This window comes from Lynx canadensis, chromosome F1 (assembly GCF_007474595.2).
Source record: "Lynx canadensis isolate LIC74 chromosome F1, mLynCan4.pri.v2, whole genome shotgun sequence".
Taxonomy (NCBI): domain Eukaryota; kingdom Metazoa; phylum Chordata; class Mammalia; order Carnivora; family Felidae; genus Lynx; species Lynx canadensis.
In genome coordinates, this window is record NC_044319.2 from 12,153,565 (window position 1) to 12,170,074 (window position 16,510).

Here is a 16,510-nt window from a genome sequence, read left to right on the forward strand (position 1 = left end):
GCTTTCTTTCATTTCCCTGACTCAGTCTCACATCCTCCTCCTCCCCTTCCCCTTACCTTCCCCCATCTCTTCTCACTCCTCTTTCCCCACCCCTTTCCTAGTCTGGCCTCTCTCATACCCTGAGAAAAGTAGAGCTGCTGACCATTGTTGATAGATTCTCTTCTCCTTCCCTCCTACCATTTTTTTCTTCCATCCCCTCTCCCTTCCTTCCTTCCTTCTTTCCTTCTTTCCCTTTTTCCCTCCCTCCATCCTTCCCTTTTATCTTCCTTTCCTCCCTCCCTCCTTCCCTCCTCCTCCTCCTTTCTCTCCTCCCCACCCCCCCATCTCTCTCTCTTCTCTTTTTGAATAATATTGCACTTAACTCTTGGCCGTCCATGTAAAGGGCCCCAGATAATTGAAAACATCACGCAATTAAAACAGCATTTCGGACCAAATTTGTTCAAGTTCAAATTCAAGTTAGTTAGCATACAGTGTAGTCTTGGCTTCAGGAGTAGAAGAACCCAGTGATTCACCTCTAAATTATGACACCCAGTGCTCATCCTTAATGCCCATCACCCATTTAGCCCATCCCCCATCCACCTCCCTTCCAGCAACCCTCAGTTTGTTCTCTGTACTTAAGAGTCTCTTATGGTTTGCCTCCCTCTCTGTTTTTTTTTTTTTTTTCTTATTTTTTCTTCCCTTTTACGATGTCTGTTCAACTTCTGCTCACCTGACAGGTTGACGTCTAGTTCCTTCTCCCTCTTTCCTTGCTCGCCCCCTAGTGGAAGTCCTCATTAATGGCACCTCCTAAAGTTAAGCTCTAAAGAGAGCAAAGCAGCTCCACCTTTTCACCCTAAGGAGTTTGGGGCCCTAGAGTACTTTTGTGTTTCTTTTGTGTCACATGTGAAGGAACTAGACTTCATATGAAACTAGGACCTATATTATGGAGGGCAATGGAAAGTAAGAGTTATGACATAATCAGATTTGTATTTTTTAAAAGACATCAGTAACAACGGCAGTAGCCATAGAGCTCAACCCTCCATATGTATCACCTTATTTAACCTTTAGGAAGGTTAAGTACCACTATTCACCAGCAGGCACTGTCGTCGCCCCCATTTTAAAAGAGTCTCAGAGAGCTTAAGAAAGTTGGGCTTAGTCCCAAAGCTAGTAAGAGACACAGCTGGGGTTTGGACCCCAAGCCAGTTGGTTCTGATGCTCATGCTCTTGATTATTAGGCTGCACATCGTCTGCCAGGAGCTTGGAAGACAAGCTGAAGTGGGGACAAAACTGGAGCCAAGGAGCCTTGTGAAGTGCCAATATGCCTACTGTTATGCCCGAAGGAACGTCTAGACTTGTGTTTCTAAGTCTTCTTCAATTCTCCCTTGACCCTTGCCCAATCAGATCTTCAATCACAGCGCTTCCCTGAGACTGCTCCCACCAAGGTCCTCCCCTTCACTAAAGCCAGCACAACCGACCCTCTGCTCTCATCTTATTTCACCAGTCAGCCCCTGGTTTTCCTCCTACTTCATGGACTGTTCCTTCTCTGTTTCGTTTGTTGATATGCCCTCATCTCTCCATTTTCCACGCCTTAGCAGTGCTCCAGCTCACTGCTGTTTTCTTCTTTTCTCCCTTCACTGATGTGGTGATCCAAGCCAGCCTCTTAACTTTGAAGAGCCATCTAAATGGTGATGAGTCCCAAATTTGTATTTCCAGCCAGGACTGTTCCCAGCCCAATGCCCACTGGATATCTCCTTTTAGTTGTTGAAAAAGCCTGTCAAATTTTACATGTGCCAAACCGAACTTCTGAATTCCTCTTCCCAAGCCTCTTGCCATCTCTCCAAGTTATAAATCCATTCTTCCGGTTACTTTAGCCAAAGGCTTTGGAGTTAACTGAGCTCTCCCTCTTCTTCTGACCAATCACATCCAATATGTTAGCAAATTTTATTGGCTTTACCATCAAAATATTCAATCGCTTCCATTCTATGATTCATTGAGACCACCATCATCTCTCATCTATATTATTGCAAAAGCCCCCCACATCAAGACTCCATGTTTCTACCCTTTTCCTCTTATGGTCTGTTTTCAACAGAACAATTTAAGTGATTCAGTTAAAATGCATATCATTCAGGGTCCCAGCCAGAAACAGAATTCGCCCCTGGTGAGTGAAGCCTTCACCTGCTGAAGAGCCTTTAGTAGAGAGACCACTTACGTAGGCTGGGCAAGACTAAGAAAATAAACAAGAGAAAATGAGGCATCCAGGGACTGGAAGTGGCAGGAAGCGGCTGTATCCCTGGGACTGAAGATTCAAGGGAGGAGACAGTGTTATCAGAACCCAATGAGAATTGCAACCCTACAGGAAAGGCTGCCCATCAGGAGCTGTAGTGGAAGAGAGTTGCAACTGCTTCTAGAGAGAATACCCAAGCAGGGAAAGTCTGAGTAAGACATACGCTGACCACTCTCTCCTCTTTCTCTTTGATCTCCTGTAGGGCCTCTTATTAGTCAAACCAATCAGGCACCAGCCCACCAGTGATGCAGTCTGCGGGAACCAGCCTCCTGGGACATAGGGCAGGGAGGCCTGAGAATGCATGGATGGTGAGGGAGGGTAGCCGAGGGAAAGAAGGTACCCAGCACGAGAGAATACAAGTCAGACCATTGTTCTGCTCAAACCCCTCCGGCGGTTTTCCAGCCTACTCAGAGTAAAATCTAAAGTTCTCACATTGGCTCACAAGCTCTTACATTGGTCAGGTGCCTGCCTCCTAATCATTTTTGTCCTCTGGGGTTCCATTCTTTTTTGGAAGCTCAGCTATTCATTTAAACAGGTTATTATAATCCACCTGGAAATGCAAAAGATCAGAGCAGTAGAGTTTTCAGAATATCAATCCTCTACATTTTCAGAAGCAGAAGGTCCAGCATTCAATAAATGTCAATTGAGCCAATGGATGAATAGATGGATAAACGAACCCCTTTGGGGTCATAAGCTACAAGTGTCTTTTTCTTTTACTAAGAAAAGACTTTATATCTCCTTTCTTTTTTTTCCAGTCTTACTCTTTCGTTGGATGTCTTTGTTGTTCTACGGTTTGTTGGACATTTTTGTTCTTCTTTGAAAACCATATACCAATCCAGGGTTTTCTTCAGAAAGTCAGTTTAGGTCATCTGGCACCCAGACACAACTACCTTTAGGCTCCAGATTTGAACTATGTCTACATGGTGTACCAGAATTCCAGGCCCTTGATGGAGAGAAGAAACCTCAGGTCCATCCAACGTTGGTTTCTGAAGTGTAGGGAGAGTTATTTAGTGAAATGGTCAGATAAAAAATGCAATTTATTCATTCTCCTATACATTTAAATTCTGACCTTATATCAAGTTAGATTTCTAGAGAACTCCGACCACATCACCATGCCCCTCACCAAGTTCCTCTCACTGAGTGCATCCGTGCTGTGGTTTTGGCGTTTATCAAAGCATTTTTCAGATGGATGCTTCTGAGTCCTATGATGGATTTTGTGTTTGTTGAAAACATTTTTCTTGAGAATACAGTGAGAAGTTTGGCTTAAATTGAGTGCGCATTCATCTATACTATGGGATGTAATTCAGTCACAAAACGGAACAAAGTACTGATACAGGTTATGATGAGGATGTACCTTGAATGCATTATGCTTAGTGAAAGATGCCAGATACAAAAGGCCAGATATTGTGTGATCTCATTCATATGAAATATCTAGAATAGGTAAATCAATAGAGGCAGAAAGCAAACTGGTGGTTGCCAGGGGCGGGGAGGGGAGGGGGTAGTGGGGACCGACTGCTTAATGGGCACAAGATTTCCTTTTGATGAGAGTATCTTTAACAAGATAGAGGTGGTGACTGCACAACTTTAGGAATGCACTAGATATCACTCTAGATTGTACACTTTAAAATGGTTGCTTTTATGTTATATAAACTTGACCTCAATAACAATTTTAAAAATGGTGCACCTTCAATCTGAAGAGATTTGGGGTAGGCAAGGTCACAGGACATGTTAGCAGTCACTTGAAGGGTGGCCGGGGGAGGGGGTGGAGAATAGTAGTCTTTCAGTTATTCTGTGCTCCCCAAAGGGCAGAACTAGAGTGAGTGGGTGAGCATTATAAGCCATCACAAAACCCTGGAGAGATTGAAACCAGTGCTGGGGGACTATTTGCCCACCATGAGATGGCTGAAGGAAGGCTCACTGAGTGCCATTGAAAGCAGAAGCCCTAGGTCCATAAAAGGAAGTGCCCTTCCCTTGTGCCTACACCCCCATCACAGATGCCTGCAACCGACCCAGGCTGTGTTCACTGCAGTTTCCAACATGAGTTTTTCGTGGGTAGAAGGAATGCACGGTCTCACATAACAACCAGTAACCCCACGACTAGGGGCCTAGATCTCCAATAACATCCTCCCCCACTCAGCTTCAACTACCCTCTTCCCTGGACACAGCCTCAACTTTGACATCACCCAAAACGGTGTCACCTCTACAATCACGTACTCCAGCATCCCACTCTTTAATCGTGGCCACCTATTCTTGTAAATCTGGTGCTCAAGTATCTCACTGCAACACTTCTTCCTCCTACCTCACTGAACCTTCAGGCCATTAACTAGTTCCTCTATTTCTTCTTCATTTCCATTCTGTTCCGTCCTGTTGCCAAACATATCCTGTCTCCCTAACAGGGTTTTAAACCTTGCCTTCTGAGACAACTCATTCCCTTTGAGAAAAGGGGTCCTGCTCCTTATCATGAGCCCAAATCTGTATTTGTTCATCCACCGATTGATTCATTCGTTCAAAACGTATTTGCTGAGTATCTACCGCGTATCGGAAATCTGCTACATTCTAGGAACACAGCAATGAACAAGGTAATGTGTTCCTACCCTTAAGGAACCTAGAATCTAGTAGAAAAGACAAGTATTCAACAATTACACAGATTATTTAATTGTAATTAAAGGAAGGCAGAAAAATATGGGCTGTGAGAGCATCGAAGAGGTGAGCTACTCTAAGGAGCCTATTGTCACGAAGGGACATTTGAGCAGAGAACCTGAAACCTGAGTAGGACAGCAGGCAAAGAATGGAGTGTGTGTGGCTTGGGGGGGGGGGGGGAGGTTGTCCTTGATGGGGGTAGGTAACTCCAGGTGAAACAACCCAGTGTGTTCAAAGGCACCAAAGTGGGCAGACACAGCTCTCCATCCTGGATGGAATGCAATGTCTAAAGAGGCATCGTGTAAAGTGGGGCTGGGAGACAGGAAAAGATGATATTTTGTATGACTTGAGGGCTGTGTCAATGACTTGGGTCCACAGTCCCTCCCAGCAGCCGATTCAGAGACTGGAGACCAACGAGTTCATGGGGATTTTATCATGTAATCCAGGGATGGTGACAAGGGTCTGTTCCGAGGCTGTCCGTGGGAATAGAACACGGCTGGTTACGGGTTATTAAGAGAAGTGTTGATAGGATTTGGCACCATTGGGAGATTAGGGAGAAGAACAAAATCTCCTGGATTATAGCCACAACTCTCTGGCAGGGATGTTTGTACCCTCTTATGAATGTACCAAAACTACCGGACCATCCACTGAAAAAAGGGTGAATGTTACGGCATGCGAATTTTATCCAAATAAAATTGAATTTTTAAGAAAGAACCTACACACAGCACTAAACATAAACACGTTTATTATCAAACTTTGCACTGGCCACGTCACATACAAAATAGGTATGGCATAAGCTTAAATAAATACATATTTTAAAAAACTATAAAATATTTTGAATCATAATTTAAAATGCTTTTTAAAACCCGTTTTAAAAACCGTTTAAAACACGGACCACAGTTACATTTCACACAGCTATTTACATCACAGTATAAAGATTTACAACATTCGAACAATTTCAGAGAAAATAATAATTCATTCTATAGGTAGTCTGCTGGCAGTAGTTGTTTATTTCTCTCTCTCTTATTTTCCAGAGTTCTTTTGCCCCTTAAAATTCGCTACCGTTCTGACACTTAGCATACCTCCCTGGTTACTTATGGCTTTGCCTTTACCAACACGCAGCCCGCATTTGTCAGAAACTTTGATTTTCAACACATGCTAAGTGAATGTACGTGTGGGAGAGTTTTGATTCTCACGTAACTTGCAAGACGGAGCGAGAAGCTTGGGCAATGGACTGGCCAAGAATTTCTCACTGCCAACGATCAGTGGGGATCCCTGAGGAATTTTAAACTCCCTGATAAATAAATACATATGCTCATTCATACTGACTTTCCTCTCTTCACGAACACTCTAACAAACAGAATAACACAATTAGGGAATAAATATTAAAAGTCTCCACTTTTCAAAAAACCCACCAGACAAATCTTTTACAAGGTGAGTCCCTAACATGGATTTAAAATCTAATGTAATATATGAGAATTATATGTGGACCCGTCACCCCTGACAAACGTCTTTGGAGAAACGCTAAAGCACATCCGTATGACTACATGTTTTTGTCAACAGAGACATTCAAAGAGTTGTACCTTCGTCTGTCTGCATTTCTGCTTTTAGCAAATCAGAACATTTGGCCCCGTGGAACCTTTTCATCATGGAAAACCACCTACCTCTGGAAAAAGAGCTGACAGTGTATAAGTGCGTGCCATTCAGATTCTACTGTGCTGATACTAATGTTTTGAAAAGCAACGGGAACAAAAAATTTAGAACTTTACCCTGGTTAACATTATAAACAGTATTTGCCCTTTTTTGAAATAAATTTACTACAGATGGAACGTTAGAAACTGTGACTGAACAAAGATCTCGGATAAGTCACTTCTACCCTATTGCAGTCCTAATGTGTACATATTTTAGAGTCTCTACAACACATACACTGAATTAAGAATTAGGGAAGATTGTCCTGTCGTCAATGCAAATAAAGAGAGCACAATCTCTTACGGCACTTTAAAAAGCAGTGAATCCCACAGGGAGAAAAGTGATTAAGACTGTGCTTTAGTCATCCTCGCACAGAGCATTAAGTAGGATTTCCCCATGCACTCGCCTGGGTGCATTACAAAACTGTCATTTTTTTTCACGTTGGTGATAGAATATCTTTGGCCAAGCGGTTTCCCCTAAACTCTTGACAATATTTCAGCCCCATGACAGCAACCGTGTAATCAGCAGAGACACCGTGAGGGGCAAAAGAAAGAAGCAAGGCCACAAAATCCTGTGGTTCTCCACTGAGATCTCACAGTGAGCGGGGCGGAGAGATAGAACAGGAATTCTTGAGATCGTGGAGCCTGGGTCCCTTCACATTTGCCTGGAAGAGAATATGCTTTCCCTCCATCAGCCGGTACTTTCCAGACACAGAGAACAGCGAAGAGAAGGCTAACTCGCTGATGGCAGACTGGCCTTGCTCACTGGAGTTTGGATGGGTGAAGTCCTCATGGGTGCCTCGCTCCCAGCTTAAAGGCAGCGGGTGTGGGAGGTGAGGAGGGCCAGAGACCAGAGAGGGCTCTCTGTCCTTGCCATCTTCAGGGTATTGCTCTAGTTCCCTGGAGGAAACTGTGTTCCTGCGAACAGAGAGAACATGCCATCAGGACGCTTAATATTCTGTATTCATAGCAACAACAAAATTCACCGTCTACCATGGACCACCATGTTCACTATCACGGGGGAGTCCACCTATGAACCTCAAAGCCCTATTCAGTTAGGGCAGCGAAACTATTCTATATGATACTCTAATGGCGGATATAAGTCATTACACACTTGTCAAAACCTGTAAAATATACAAAGCCAAGAGAGAACACTAATATAAAGGGTGAACTTTAGGGGCGCCTGGGTGGCGCAGTCGGTTAAGCGTCCGACTTCAGCCAGGTCACGATCTCGTGGTCCGTGAGTTCGAGCCCCGTGTCAGGCTCTGGGCTGATGGCTCAGAGCCTGGAGCCTGTTTCCGATTCTGTGTCTCCCTCTCTCTGTGCCCCTCCCCCGTTCATGCTCTGTCTCTCTCTGTCCCAAAAAATAAATAAATGTTGAAAAAAAAATTTAAAAAAAAGGGTGAACTTTAGCTAATAATAACGTATCAATATTGGTCCATCAATTGTAACAAAATGCCACACTAATACAGGATGTTGATAACAAAGAAAATTGGAGGGTGAGGGAGTATGTTGGGAGTCCAGTTTCTGCTAATTTTTTTTGTAAACCTAAAACTGCCTTAAAAAATAAAGCCTATTAATTAACAAAATCTATTCGGGGGGGGGAGGTGAGGGGGACTTGACCCTTCACAATTCTCACAAAGCAGAGCACAGATTCTAGAACCAGACTGCCTAGGTTTGAATTCTGGCTATGTCACTCACTAGCTTTGAGATTTTAGGCAAGTTATTTAACTTGTCTGTCTCTCGTGTTCTTCATCTGTATAACAGGAAATACAGCAACAAGTCTCTATCTCCTAGAATTCCCAACTCAGAACAGTTTCTGGAAGATACTAAGTGCCACATAAAGGTTAGCCGTCATCATTTTTACTAATAACTTTCACAAGCGAAATGACTCAATAAAGCCCAGATCCTTGTTCCTGTCCTTCTACAAAGAAATGAAACAGTTTTCCATCCAACACCGTGAAGGTGGTGATTTTCCCCCCAGAAACTGGCAGATTTGGAGGATATGCTCTCTCAAAATCATATGTGGTTTTCAAGTCTTACCTGATTCCTTTGGACTTAAAGGGACTCAGAAGGCATCTGGTAGGATCCATCTGATTGGAGGCTTTGGCAGCTGCTGTGGAGTGCGTAAAAACACTAAGTAAAGCACCGTTTTCCGGCATGAACAAGGAAAAATGTGTAGAATGTTCAAAGGCATGCTTTGGACAAGAATGCAACTTACCTGGCAGGAACAAATTTCCTTGCTGCAAGAAAAAGAAAACCATTAAGTTGGACTAAAAGACTCTCAGGGCCGTATTAAATTCAGAAACAATATGACTCTATCCTCTAGGGATTGCAAACCCAATGCCTTCAGGGCCCCTGTAATAATCAGAGTGCAAACACAGCTTGGGGGCAGCGGGCGTGAAATGCACACTCATCCTAGGGGCCCAGCAGCTTTCTAATGCCGGCCAATAGCTACCCGCTCAGCTTGCCAAGTTCATCTGCCCGTTTTTCATGAGAAGTCCCAAATCTAGATTTTACGTGAAAGTTCCTATTTTATAAATGTCAGAACTTAATTTTAAAAAATGTCAAATATTCTGTAGAGCCAAACTGTGAGTGTGGCTACACGCGTTGGCATATTCCCTAGGAGATTTCCCACATTGAAGCCTGTATTCCAAATAAATGTTTCGGAGCCGTTTTAGCCACTTCCTGGGAGCACCCATCATGGCAGGCTCACTGCACCCACTCCGAGGGGAACCACAGAATTCCATGTGAATGGCACCCCCTGGAGTCGTCTGCTGTGAACACAACTAACATTTTTATTTCCTAAAATCCCTCCCCACTTCAAGCTGTACTGTAAACTCTTTCCCTAGGACCACTGCTCATTTACACTGCAGTTTATTAGTGTTTTGTAACTAGAGTCTAATTACTGCCGAGATGTGCAAGAGAGGGGACACCAGCGTGGCTCGATCGGTTAAATGTCTGACTCTTGATTTCAGCTCGGGTCATGACCTCACAGTTTGCGAGTTCGAGCCCTACATCAGGCTCCATGCTCGGGATTCTCTCTCCTTCTCCCCTCTCTCTCTGCCCCCCTCCCCTGCTTGTGCTCTCTTTCTCTCAAAATAAATAAATAAACATTAAAGAAAATTTTAGAAACGTGCAAGAGAGAACATGACTCACCAATGAGGAAAAAAAAATACATTTTTCAAAAACATTTTTGGAGTACGTTCCCAAGCTCCCTTACCTCTCTTCCGCAGGCGTTTCAGAAGCCAGAGGACAAATGATGCTACCGTCATGAGGGAGGTCCCAGCGGCGGTGAGTCCAACAGCCAAGGGAATGCTGGACTCAGTGGGAGCTAGGGAGATAGAGGAGGGAAGAACTTTCACGAGAAGGAACTGAACGTAAAGTCTTTCTGTGCCCTTTTCTTGGCACATGGATAAGCCGTCTACTTCAATGCATGAGGGAGAGACAGGGCACTACAGGCCTCTGAGATGACCCAAGCCACCTGCGCGGGCCTGTCTGCGGCCACGGCCAGGAGCGCCCTCACCTGCCAGGCTTGAAGAACAGAACCCACTGCGCCTGGGTCCCTACTGCGCTCTCTTCTCCCTCCCTTGCTCTCCTTTTCCCCCTACTTTTACCTCTGGCTCCCCTTTTCGCCCTCGTCGCAGTTCTACCTATTCCGCCCACGTGTCACCTCCTCGGTTCTCCCTCTATGCCCATAAAATGAAATGGTCACCAGCTTTTTCACCTTGGCAACCCCCCTGGCCTGAACGTAATGAATGGTTCCTTGCTTTCCCCTTCTTCCGTCTAGTCCCCCCAGGCAACCACCACCAATCAATGCTTCACCTTCGCAGGTAGGCGGCGTCCCGGACCAGTGTCCCGTGGCATCGCACGTCAGAGCTGCGGAGCCGTTGAGGGTCCACCCCTCAGGACACGCAAACGCACACACAGCGCCAAACGCGGGCTCCCCGTCACAGCTCACGTTCATTTTTCCCGACGCTGCCAGTCCCGAACATCGTACGGCTGCAAACGACAGGCACACGCGCGGCGGTTAATAAAGATCTACTGGAAAACGTCTAACCCTGATTGAAAAGCCATCAGCAGGCGTAACTTAGACGCACTACTTAGTTTTCAGCTCGTAGCAAGTTAGGATCAAGGCCCGTGGGGCAATCGAGGTTCAGATACATGTGAAGTTTTTGACCTAGGCCCCTTAAGGTCTAAATTCAGTCCTACCTTGGCAGGAGGGGACTTCCTGCGTCCACTGGCCCTGAGATGTGCACTCGACTTGAGCCGACCCACGCAATTTGAAGCCTTCCTCACAGCTGAAGGCGCAGGAGGACTTGTAGGTGAACTCTCCAGCGGGGGAATGGGTACATGTCATAGAGCCACGCTGGGGCTGCCGGACGGCATCGCACTTCACAGCTGGAACACACGAGCGAGCACATTATTAGAAATTTGTATCGGGCAGCGGCAGGTTTCGCATGTAGTCGCGTCTCCAGCCCTCCCATGGTTTTTGTGTCAAAATAAAGACAAAAACTGTACCTTCACACGTGGGCTCCTCACTGTCCCATTCGCCTGTAGGGCCACACTGGAGCTTTTTGGATCCCTTCAAGACAAATCCCTGTTCGCAGAAGAACTCACAGCTGGACCCCTTTTGGAAACTTCCAGAAGCAGCAGGAAGACAACTCACGTAGCCTCTCTCTGGGCGGGACAAGGCTTTGCACTGAAAAGCTGAGACACCAAAATCATGGTCAGAAAACATTGCGGAGGAACTGGAGGGTCCTTGGCGTTTGATGAATGAACCCGGTTCATCATAGACGAAGCAACACTCAGAGGTCTCAAGGCTCTTCGTGACTCCCTGGACAACTGGGAAGATGCCTGTGTTTTCTCCGAACGCCAGTCCCTTCACGGACAATGGCATTCAGTGAAGGGAGGCCTTTCACGGAACCAGTGGTTCCTGAGCACTGCTCTGACACTCGAAGGAGTTACCGTCAGGACGAAAAGGTTATGTAGTCAGAAAGCAACTGATGGGTCCTGGATGCTTACAGATGATGCCAAAATGCAAAGAAGGTAAGAAGGTAGCGCATGAAATGTGCCTGCTTTGCAGCTTGATTCAGGTCTTGTGGCTTCGTGCCACTGGAAATCATTCTGTGCTGTATCTGGCTACAAGAATACCAGTACCCGACAGCGAAAACTGCTTGCTTTCCACATTGTTGCTCTTGCTTTAAAGTGAATTAAGTTTTAGTGCTTATCCGGGTACTAAGTGTGCCTCTACGTATGACGCCATCCTCGACACATTCTCATCCCTGCCAGTTATGGGCAATTTCAAGTACAGGTTGAGAAAAAGAATGTTTATGGTCAATCTTGATGTGGAGCGACTCTACCTTTACACGTTGGCTTCTCGTCGTCCCATTTCCCGGATGAGGTACACTGGAGGCGCTGGGATCCCATTAGCTCAAATCCTGCTTCACACTCAAAGGCACAAGTCGTGTTCCATGGGAAGTTTCCAGAGCTTTGGGAACAGTCCATGACTCCGTTGGCAGGATTTGTCAGAGCATCGCACTCGACCACTGGGGATTTGAAAGAGCACCATGAAATTTACAGATATGTTCGCTGCCTATTGAATTGGAGTTTATAACAGGGCGAGGAAGCAGCCTTCAAATGGCAGATCCCAAAGTCCTAAGATAAGTCTTGGGGACATGCGTGCACACAGTAAAACTTTTATGATTTTTTATTAATACTTTCATCTTCTCTGATTGATTTATACTCTGACTATGCTGAGTGGTTTCTGGTCTACTTTACGATGTCCCTGATCTATGTTATGTAAGGCGAAAACGAAGAAAAAAACCCAGATTCTAGATCATGATTTATGTCCTGTTATGTCCTGACATACACAGGACATTCATTTATGTCAGCCCAGCGGGACCTGGAAGCCAAAAGCTTCCGTCTCTGGCCTAGAAAGATAAGACTGAGAGAGAGGGGCGCCTGGGTGGCTTAGTCAAGCCTCCGGCTCTTGGTTTCAGCTCAGGTCATGATCCGGGGGCCTGAGATTGAGCCCTCCATTGGACTCTGTGCTGGGCACGGAGACTTCTTGAGATTCTCCCCCTCCCTCTCTCTCTGTCTCTCTTAAAAGATTAAAAACACTGAAGAGAAAAATAGATATGGGGACTGCCTGACTACCATGGTCTTAAATCCACCTCCACTGCATGAGAGAGATTAAGCAGGAGAAGATAAGTCATTACGATTTCTCAAGTGGGTTCTGCTGTTATGGGCACTCGCTTACAAGTCACCAGAGCCCGAGAAGCATCCACTGCAAACATGGGATGTAAACCTCTCTCAAACCAAGCAGGCACCCTACTGGCCATACATATTGGCTAAGGGAAGTCCTACTAAAAACAACCGAAAGAACTTGCCCTGGAGTTTTGGAAACGTTGTGACATTGGATCCGAAACAAAACAAGACAACGAAGGGTGAGTTTGAGAATGTTCTGGGCATTCGGAGAGAGATTTACCATTGCAGGCAGGAGCGGGGGCGCTCCATTCTCCCGTGGACGTGCACCGCGTGGCCTCTGTGCTGCTTGGGAGGTAGCCCTTTTCGCAGCTGACAGAGCAAAAAGAATTGTAGCTGAAGGTCCCCAGAGGGTGGGTGCAAACCAGGCTTCCGTGCTCGGGGGCTTCCCGCGCTTGACAGGTCACCGCTGAAAGGAGAAACCACATCAGTGCTGCTCTCTGTCATCTTGCATGAAGTGAGAAAACCCTGGAAGGTGTAACTACTGTTTACGCTTCCTATGTGCCAGGCACTATGCATTCATTCCGATCAGTCTCACCATTGAAGCTGATACCATTATTAGCCTCCTTTTGCAATGACACAGCTGGGACTCGGGGGGGGGGGAGGGTTTAACTGCCTGGACCAGGTGCCCTAAGTCAGAGTGGTAAATCTGGGCTTTGAAGCTGGTTGGGGGTGTGGTCTGACTCTGACTTCACGACCTCGGCTCTTGACCGCCACCGGGCACCACGTGGCCCAGGGAAGGGAAGACAGGCAGACCCGACGCCAGAGCCAGCTGGGACGTGGGATGGCGCTACCAACTCAAGTGAAGGCAAAGGCGACACAACACTTACCTTGCTCGCACCTGAGTCCCTTGAAGCCAGGGTAGCACTCGCACGTGTAGTTGTTGACGGTCTCCACACACTCGCCGTGGCCACTGCAGGATGTGGGGGTACAGGCAGCTGCAGGAAACACAATCCGCAGGGAGGAAGATCATTACTGTGCTTCGAATGCGTTCCGTCGCATCATGAGTGTGCCACAGAGATCATTGGCGACGTCGCCAGGGACGCGGACCGCCAGAGATCTTAACTGAAGTGCTTCACCCAATGCGAAAGCCGAGCTTTAAGCTCAGCGAGGTTGGACCTTGATGGCTAATGTCAAAGAAGTAATCTCCCAAACGATGTTTTAAAGCCCTGTAGTTTAGAATGTAAAATTACCATAGCGGAGACCAATTCTTGCACACTGTCCGCACCTTGTCAAGACGCCCCCCACCCTGAAACTGCCTCCCAGGGCTGCCCCGAACCCCGTACCTGTGTAGCACAAGGCAAGCTTCTTTTTGCTACATCTCTCGTCATTCCACTTGCCCGCGTCCTTGTCTCTCTTGATGTAGATCTCCACACAGTCCTCATTGCTTTGCTTATTGTTCGGTTCACCAGGAGCCCAGTTCTTGGCTTCTTCGGTCAGAGGCTTCTGGGTCCCTATCCAGGTCCATGTATTGTTGACCTTTCTGATTCCGATCCAGTAGTAAGTTGGCGAGTAGCTCAAGATGGAGTTCAGGTACTGAATCTCTTCCTGGTTTTGAATCGCGACCAGATGCGTGTACCGTTGCTGGCAATACGCACTAGCTTCGTCGAAAGTCATGATTTCTGTGGAGGTGTTGTAAGACCAGGCTCTGCTCCCTTTAAGCAGGAGAAGCACTAAAGAGGAAAGCGTAAAAGGCATGGGACATTTAGTCCTGCTGTGGTTTGACTCTTTTAACTGGGCTTTGCACTCTTATTTTCATCATGCGGTAGCCTTGGGGATGACTCAAGTTTTTTTCCTCTTTTCCAAAGTAAGAAAGGGGAGAGATGGAGAAACTGCCATTCACTGCACATATCTTTGGGGACTGAGCCCCCCGCTTGATGCTCTCCCTGCACTTGCCCACCACCATCTACCAGTATATCCACTACAGTAGAATAATAATCAGAATAACTGAGCTTTCTTGAGTACTGAATATGCGCCACTAAGCACTGTCCGAGGTCCTCTCCATGCTGCTGGAGCCTCACAATGCCTCTGGGAAGCAGGCCATTTATGATCAGCACTTGACACATTGGGAGGCACTAAGGGGTAAAGTAAATTGCCCTTAGCCCGGGGCAGAACACCCTGGGCGGAGAGACCGGGATGCTGCAAAACACCCGACAATGCACAGCCCCCCCCCCCCCCCCCCCCCGCCATGGGGAGAAATTGTCCTGTCCAAACTGCCCATAATGTCAAGGATGAGAAACCTTGGTCTAACGAATGACATTGACTTACCAAGAGTGAGAGCAGGGAGAAGTCGTGAAGCAGTCATGACTTCCAGGGTTCTTGTCATCAAAAGATGAGTCTTGAAATGCCTTGCTGGGCGAAAAAGTACAACATTCATTACAGAAAGAAATTTTAGGTAGCCAGTCACTGAGCTCATTCTACAATGATGTTTTCAGCAGCAGCAGATTTTAGGTAAAAGATAACAGCGCTCCCATCTTTGTTTCAAAGAAGTCTATGGGAATGGATGCCTACGCAAGTTAAGATTTTCATCGTTTAGGTGCAAGAGAAAAGCCAGATTTTTTTTTTTTAATTTTTTTTTCAACGTTTATTTATTTTTGGGACAGAGAGAGACAGAGCATGAACGGGGGAGGGGCAGAGAGAGAGGGAGACACAGAATCAGAAACAGGCTCCAGGCTCTGAGCCATCAGCCCAGAGCCTGACGCGGGGCTCGAACTCCCGGACCGCGAGATCGTGACCTGGCTGAAGTCGGACGCTTAACCGACTGCGCCACCCAGGCGCCCCAAGAGAAAAGCCAGATTTTAACGAAGTCTGAATACAACAAGAACCTGCCCAGGCCGTTTATCCAAAGGCTCTCTGCCTATCTGTTCGTATGGATAATCTTGTTTCGTGGCCTTACGCTGCACTTACTGTTTTGTGAGGCGGTGGCGTCCGCGTCTGACTCCTCGTGTCGCTGGCTGCTTCTGTCTTGGGCCACTTGGCAGTTCTGGGTGAAGTCAGCCAAGAACAGCAGAGCACTGCTCCTGCGGCAGCCCCTTTATAGGGGCGCTGGCTTCCTGTGAGTAATAGGAGGATGTATCCAAACCCAGGAGACAGGAATTCCCCAGTAGCATCCAAAAAGTTTCCCGGGAATGTCCATAACGCCAAAAAATTACAGTGATGTCAGAAACCCTGGGCCTCCAAGCTAATTCGCCTCTGTTCCTACCATTTTTAAAACTTTTTTTTTTTAATGTGTATTTATTTTTGAGAGAGGGAGAGGAAGCATGAGCGGGGGAGGGCCAGAGAGAGAGGGAGACACAGAATCCGAAGCAGGCTCCGGGCTCCGAGGTGTCAGCACAGAGCCCGACGCGGGGCTCGAACCCGTGAGCCGTGAGAACATGACCTGAGCCAACTCGGAGGCATAACCGACTGAGCCACCCAGACGCCCCTCATGCTTTTTTATTTTACGTGAATCCTATTAATATGGCACAAATGGGGGGGAATTAATTCTAGTAACATAAACTGATGTCTTTAAAAAGTTTAAAAACTTTGCTAATCAGCAGCATCTCTCGTGTAATTGTGGTAGTAACCAGGATTTCACGAACGCAGGCAAACTCAGACTTAGTTTTATGATCTGTGGACCACTATTCTTAATTTTCTCACGTGTGGCTGTCAA

At 46.6% G+C, this 16,510-nt stretch overlaps 1 protein-coding gene across 1 annotated transcript; it reads right to left on the minus strand.

Moving 5' to 3' along the window:
• Window positions 1–5,632: 5,632 nt before the first annotated feature.
• On the minus strand, window positions 5,633–15,860 carry SELE (selectin E). Its single transcript, XM_030303504.2, has 13 exons — window positions 15,766–15,860; window positions 15,127–15,210; window positions 14,145–14,531; window positions 13,689–13,796; window positions 13,082–13,267; window positions 11,955–12,140; window positions 11,113–11,301; window positions 10,804–10,992; window positions 10,417–10,593; window positions 9,815–9,925; window positions 8,813–8,834; window positions 8,635–8,707; window positions 5,633–7,509 (listed from the first exon to the last, which is right to left on the minus strand). Exons 2-12 carry the CDS (start codon window positions 15,182–15,184, stop codon window positions 8,650–8,652), a joined length of 1,671 nt encoding a protein of 556 aa, XP_030159364.1. The 5' UTR covers window positions 15,185–15,210; window positions 15,766–15,860; the 3' UTR covers window positions 5,633–7,509; window positions 8,635–8,649.
• Window positions 15,861–16,510: the final 650 nt, after the last annotated feature.

Coding starts and splice junctions, on each gene's coding strand:
- SELE (XM_030303504.2), bottom strand. CDS start 15,184: ATGACAAGAACCCTGGAAGTCATGACTGCTTCACGACTTCTCCCTGCT. Junction 14,532..15,126: donor TCTCCCTGCTCTCACTCTTG/GTAAGTCAATGT, acceptor TTTCCTCTTTAG/TGCTTCTCCTGCTTAAAGGG. Junction 10,594..10,803: donor GGAAGTCCCCTCCTGCCAAG/GTAGGACTGAAT, acceptor TGTCGTTTGCAG/CCGTACGATGTTCGGGACTG.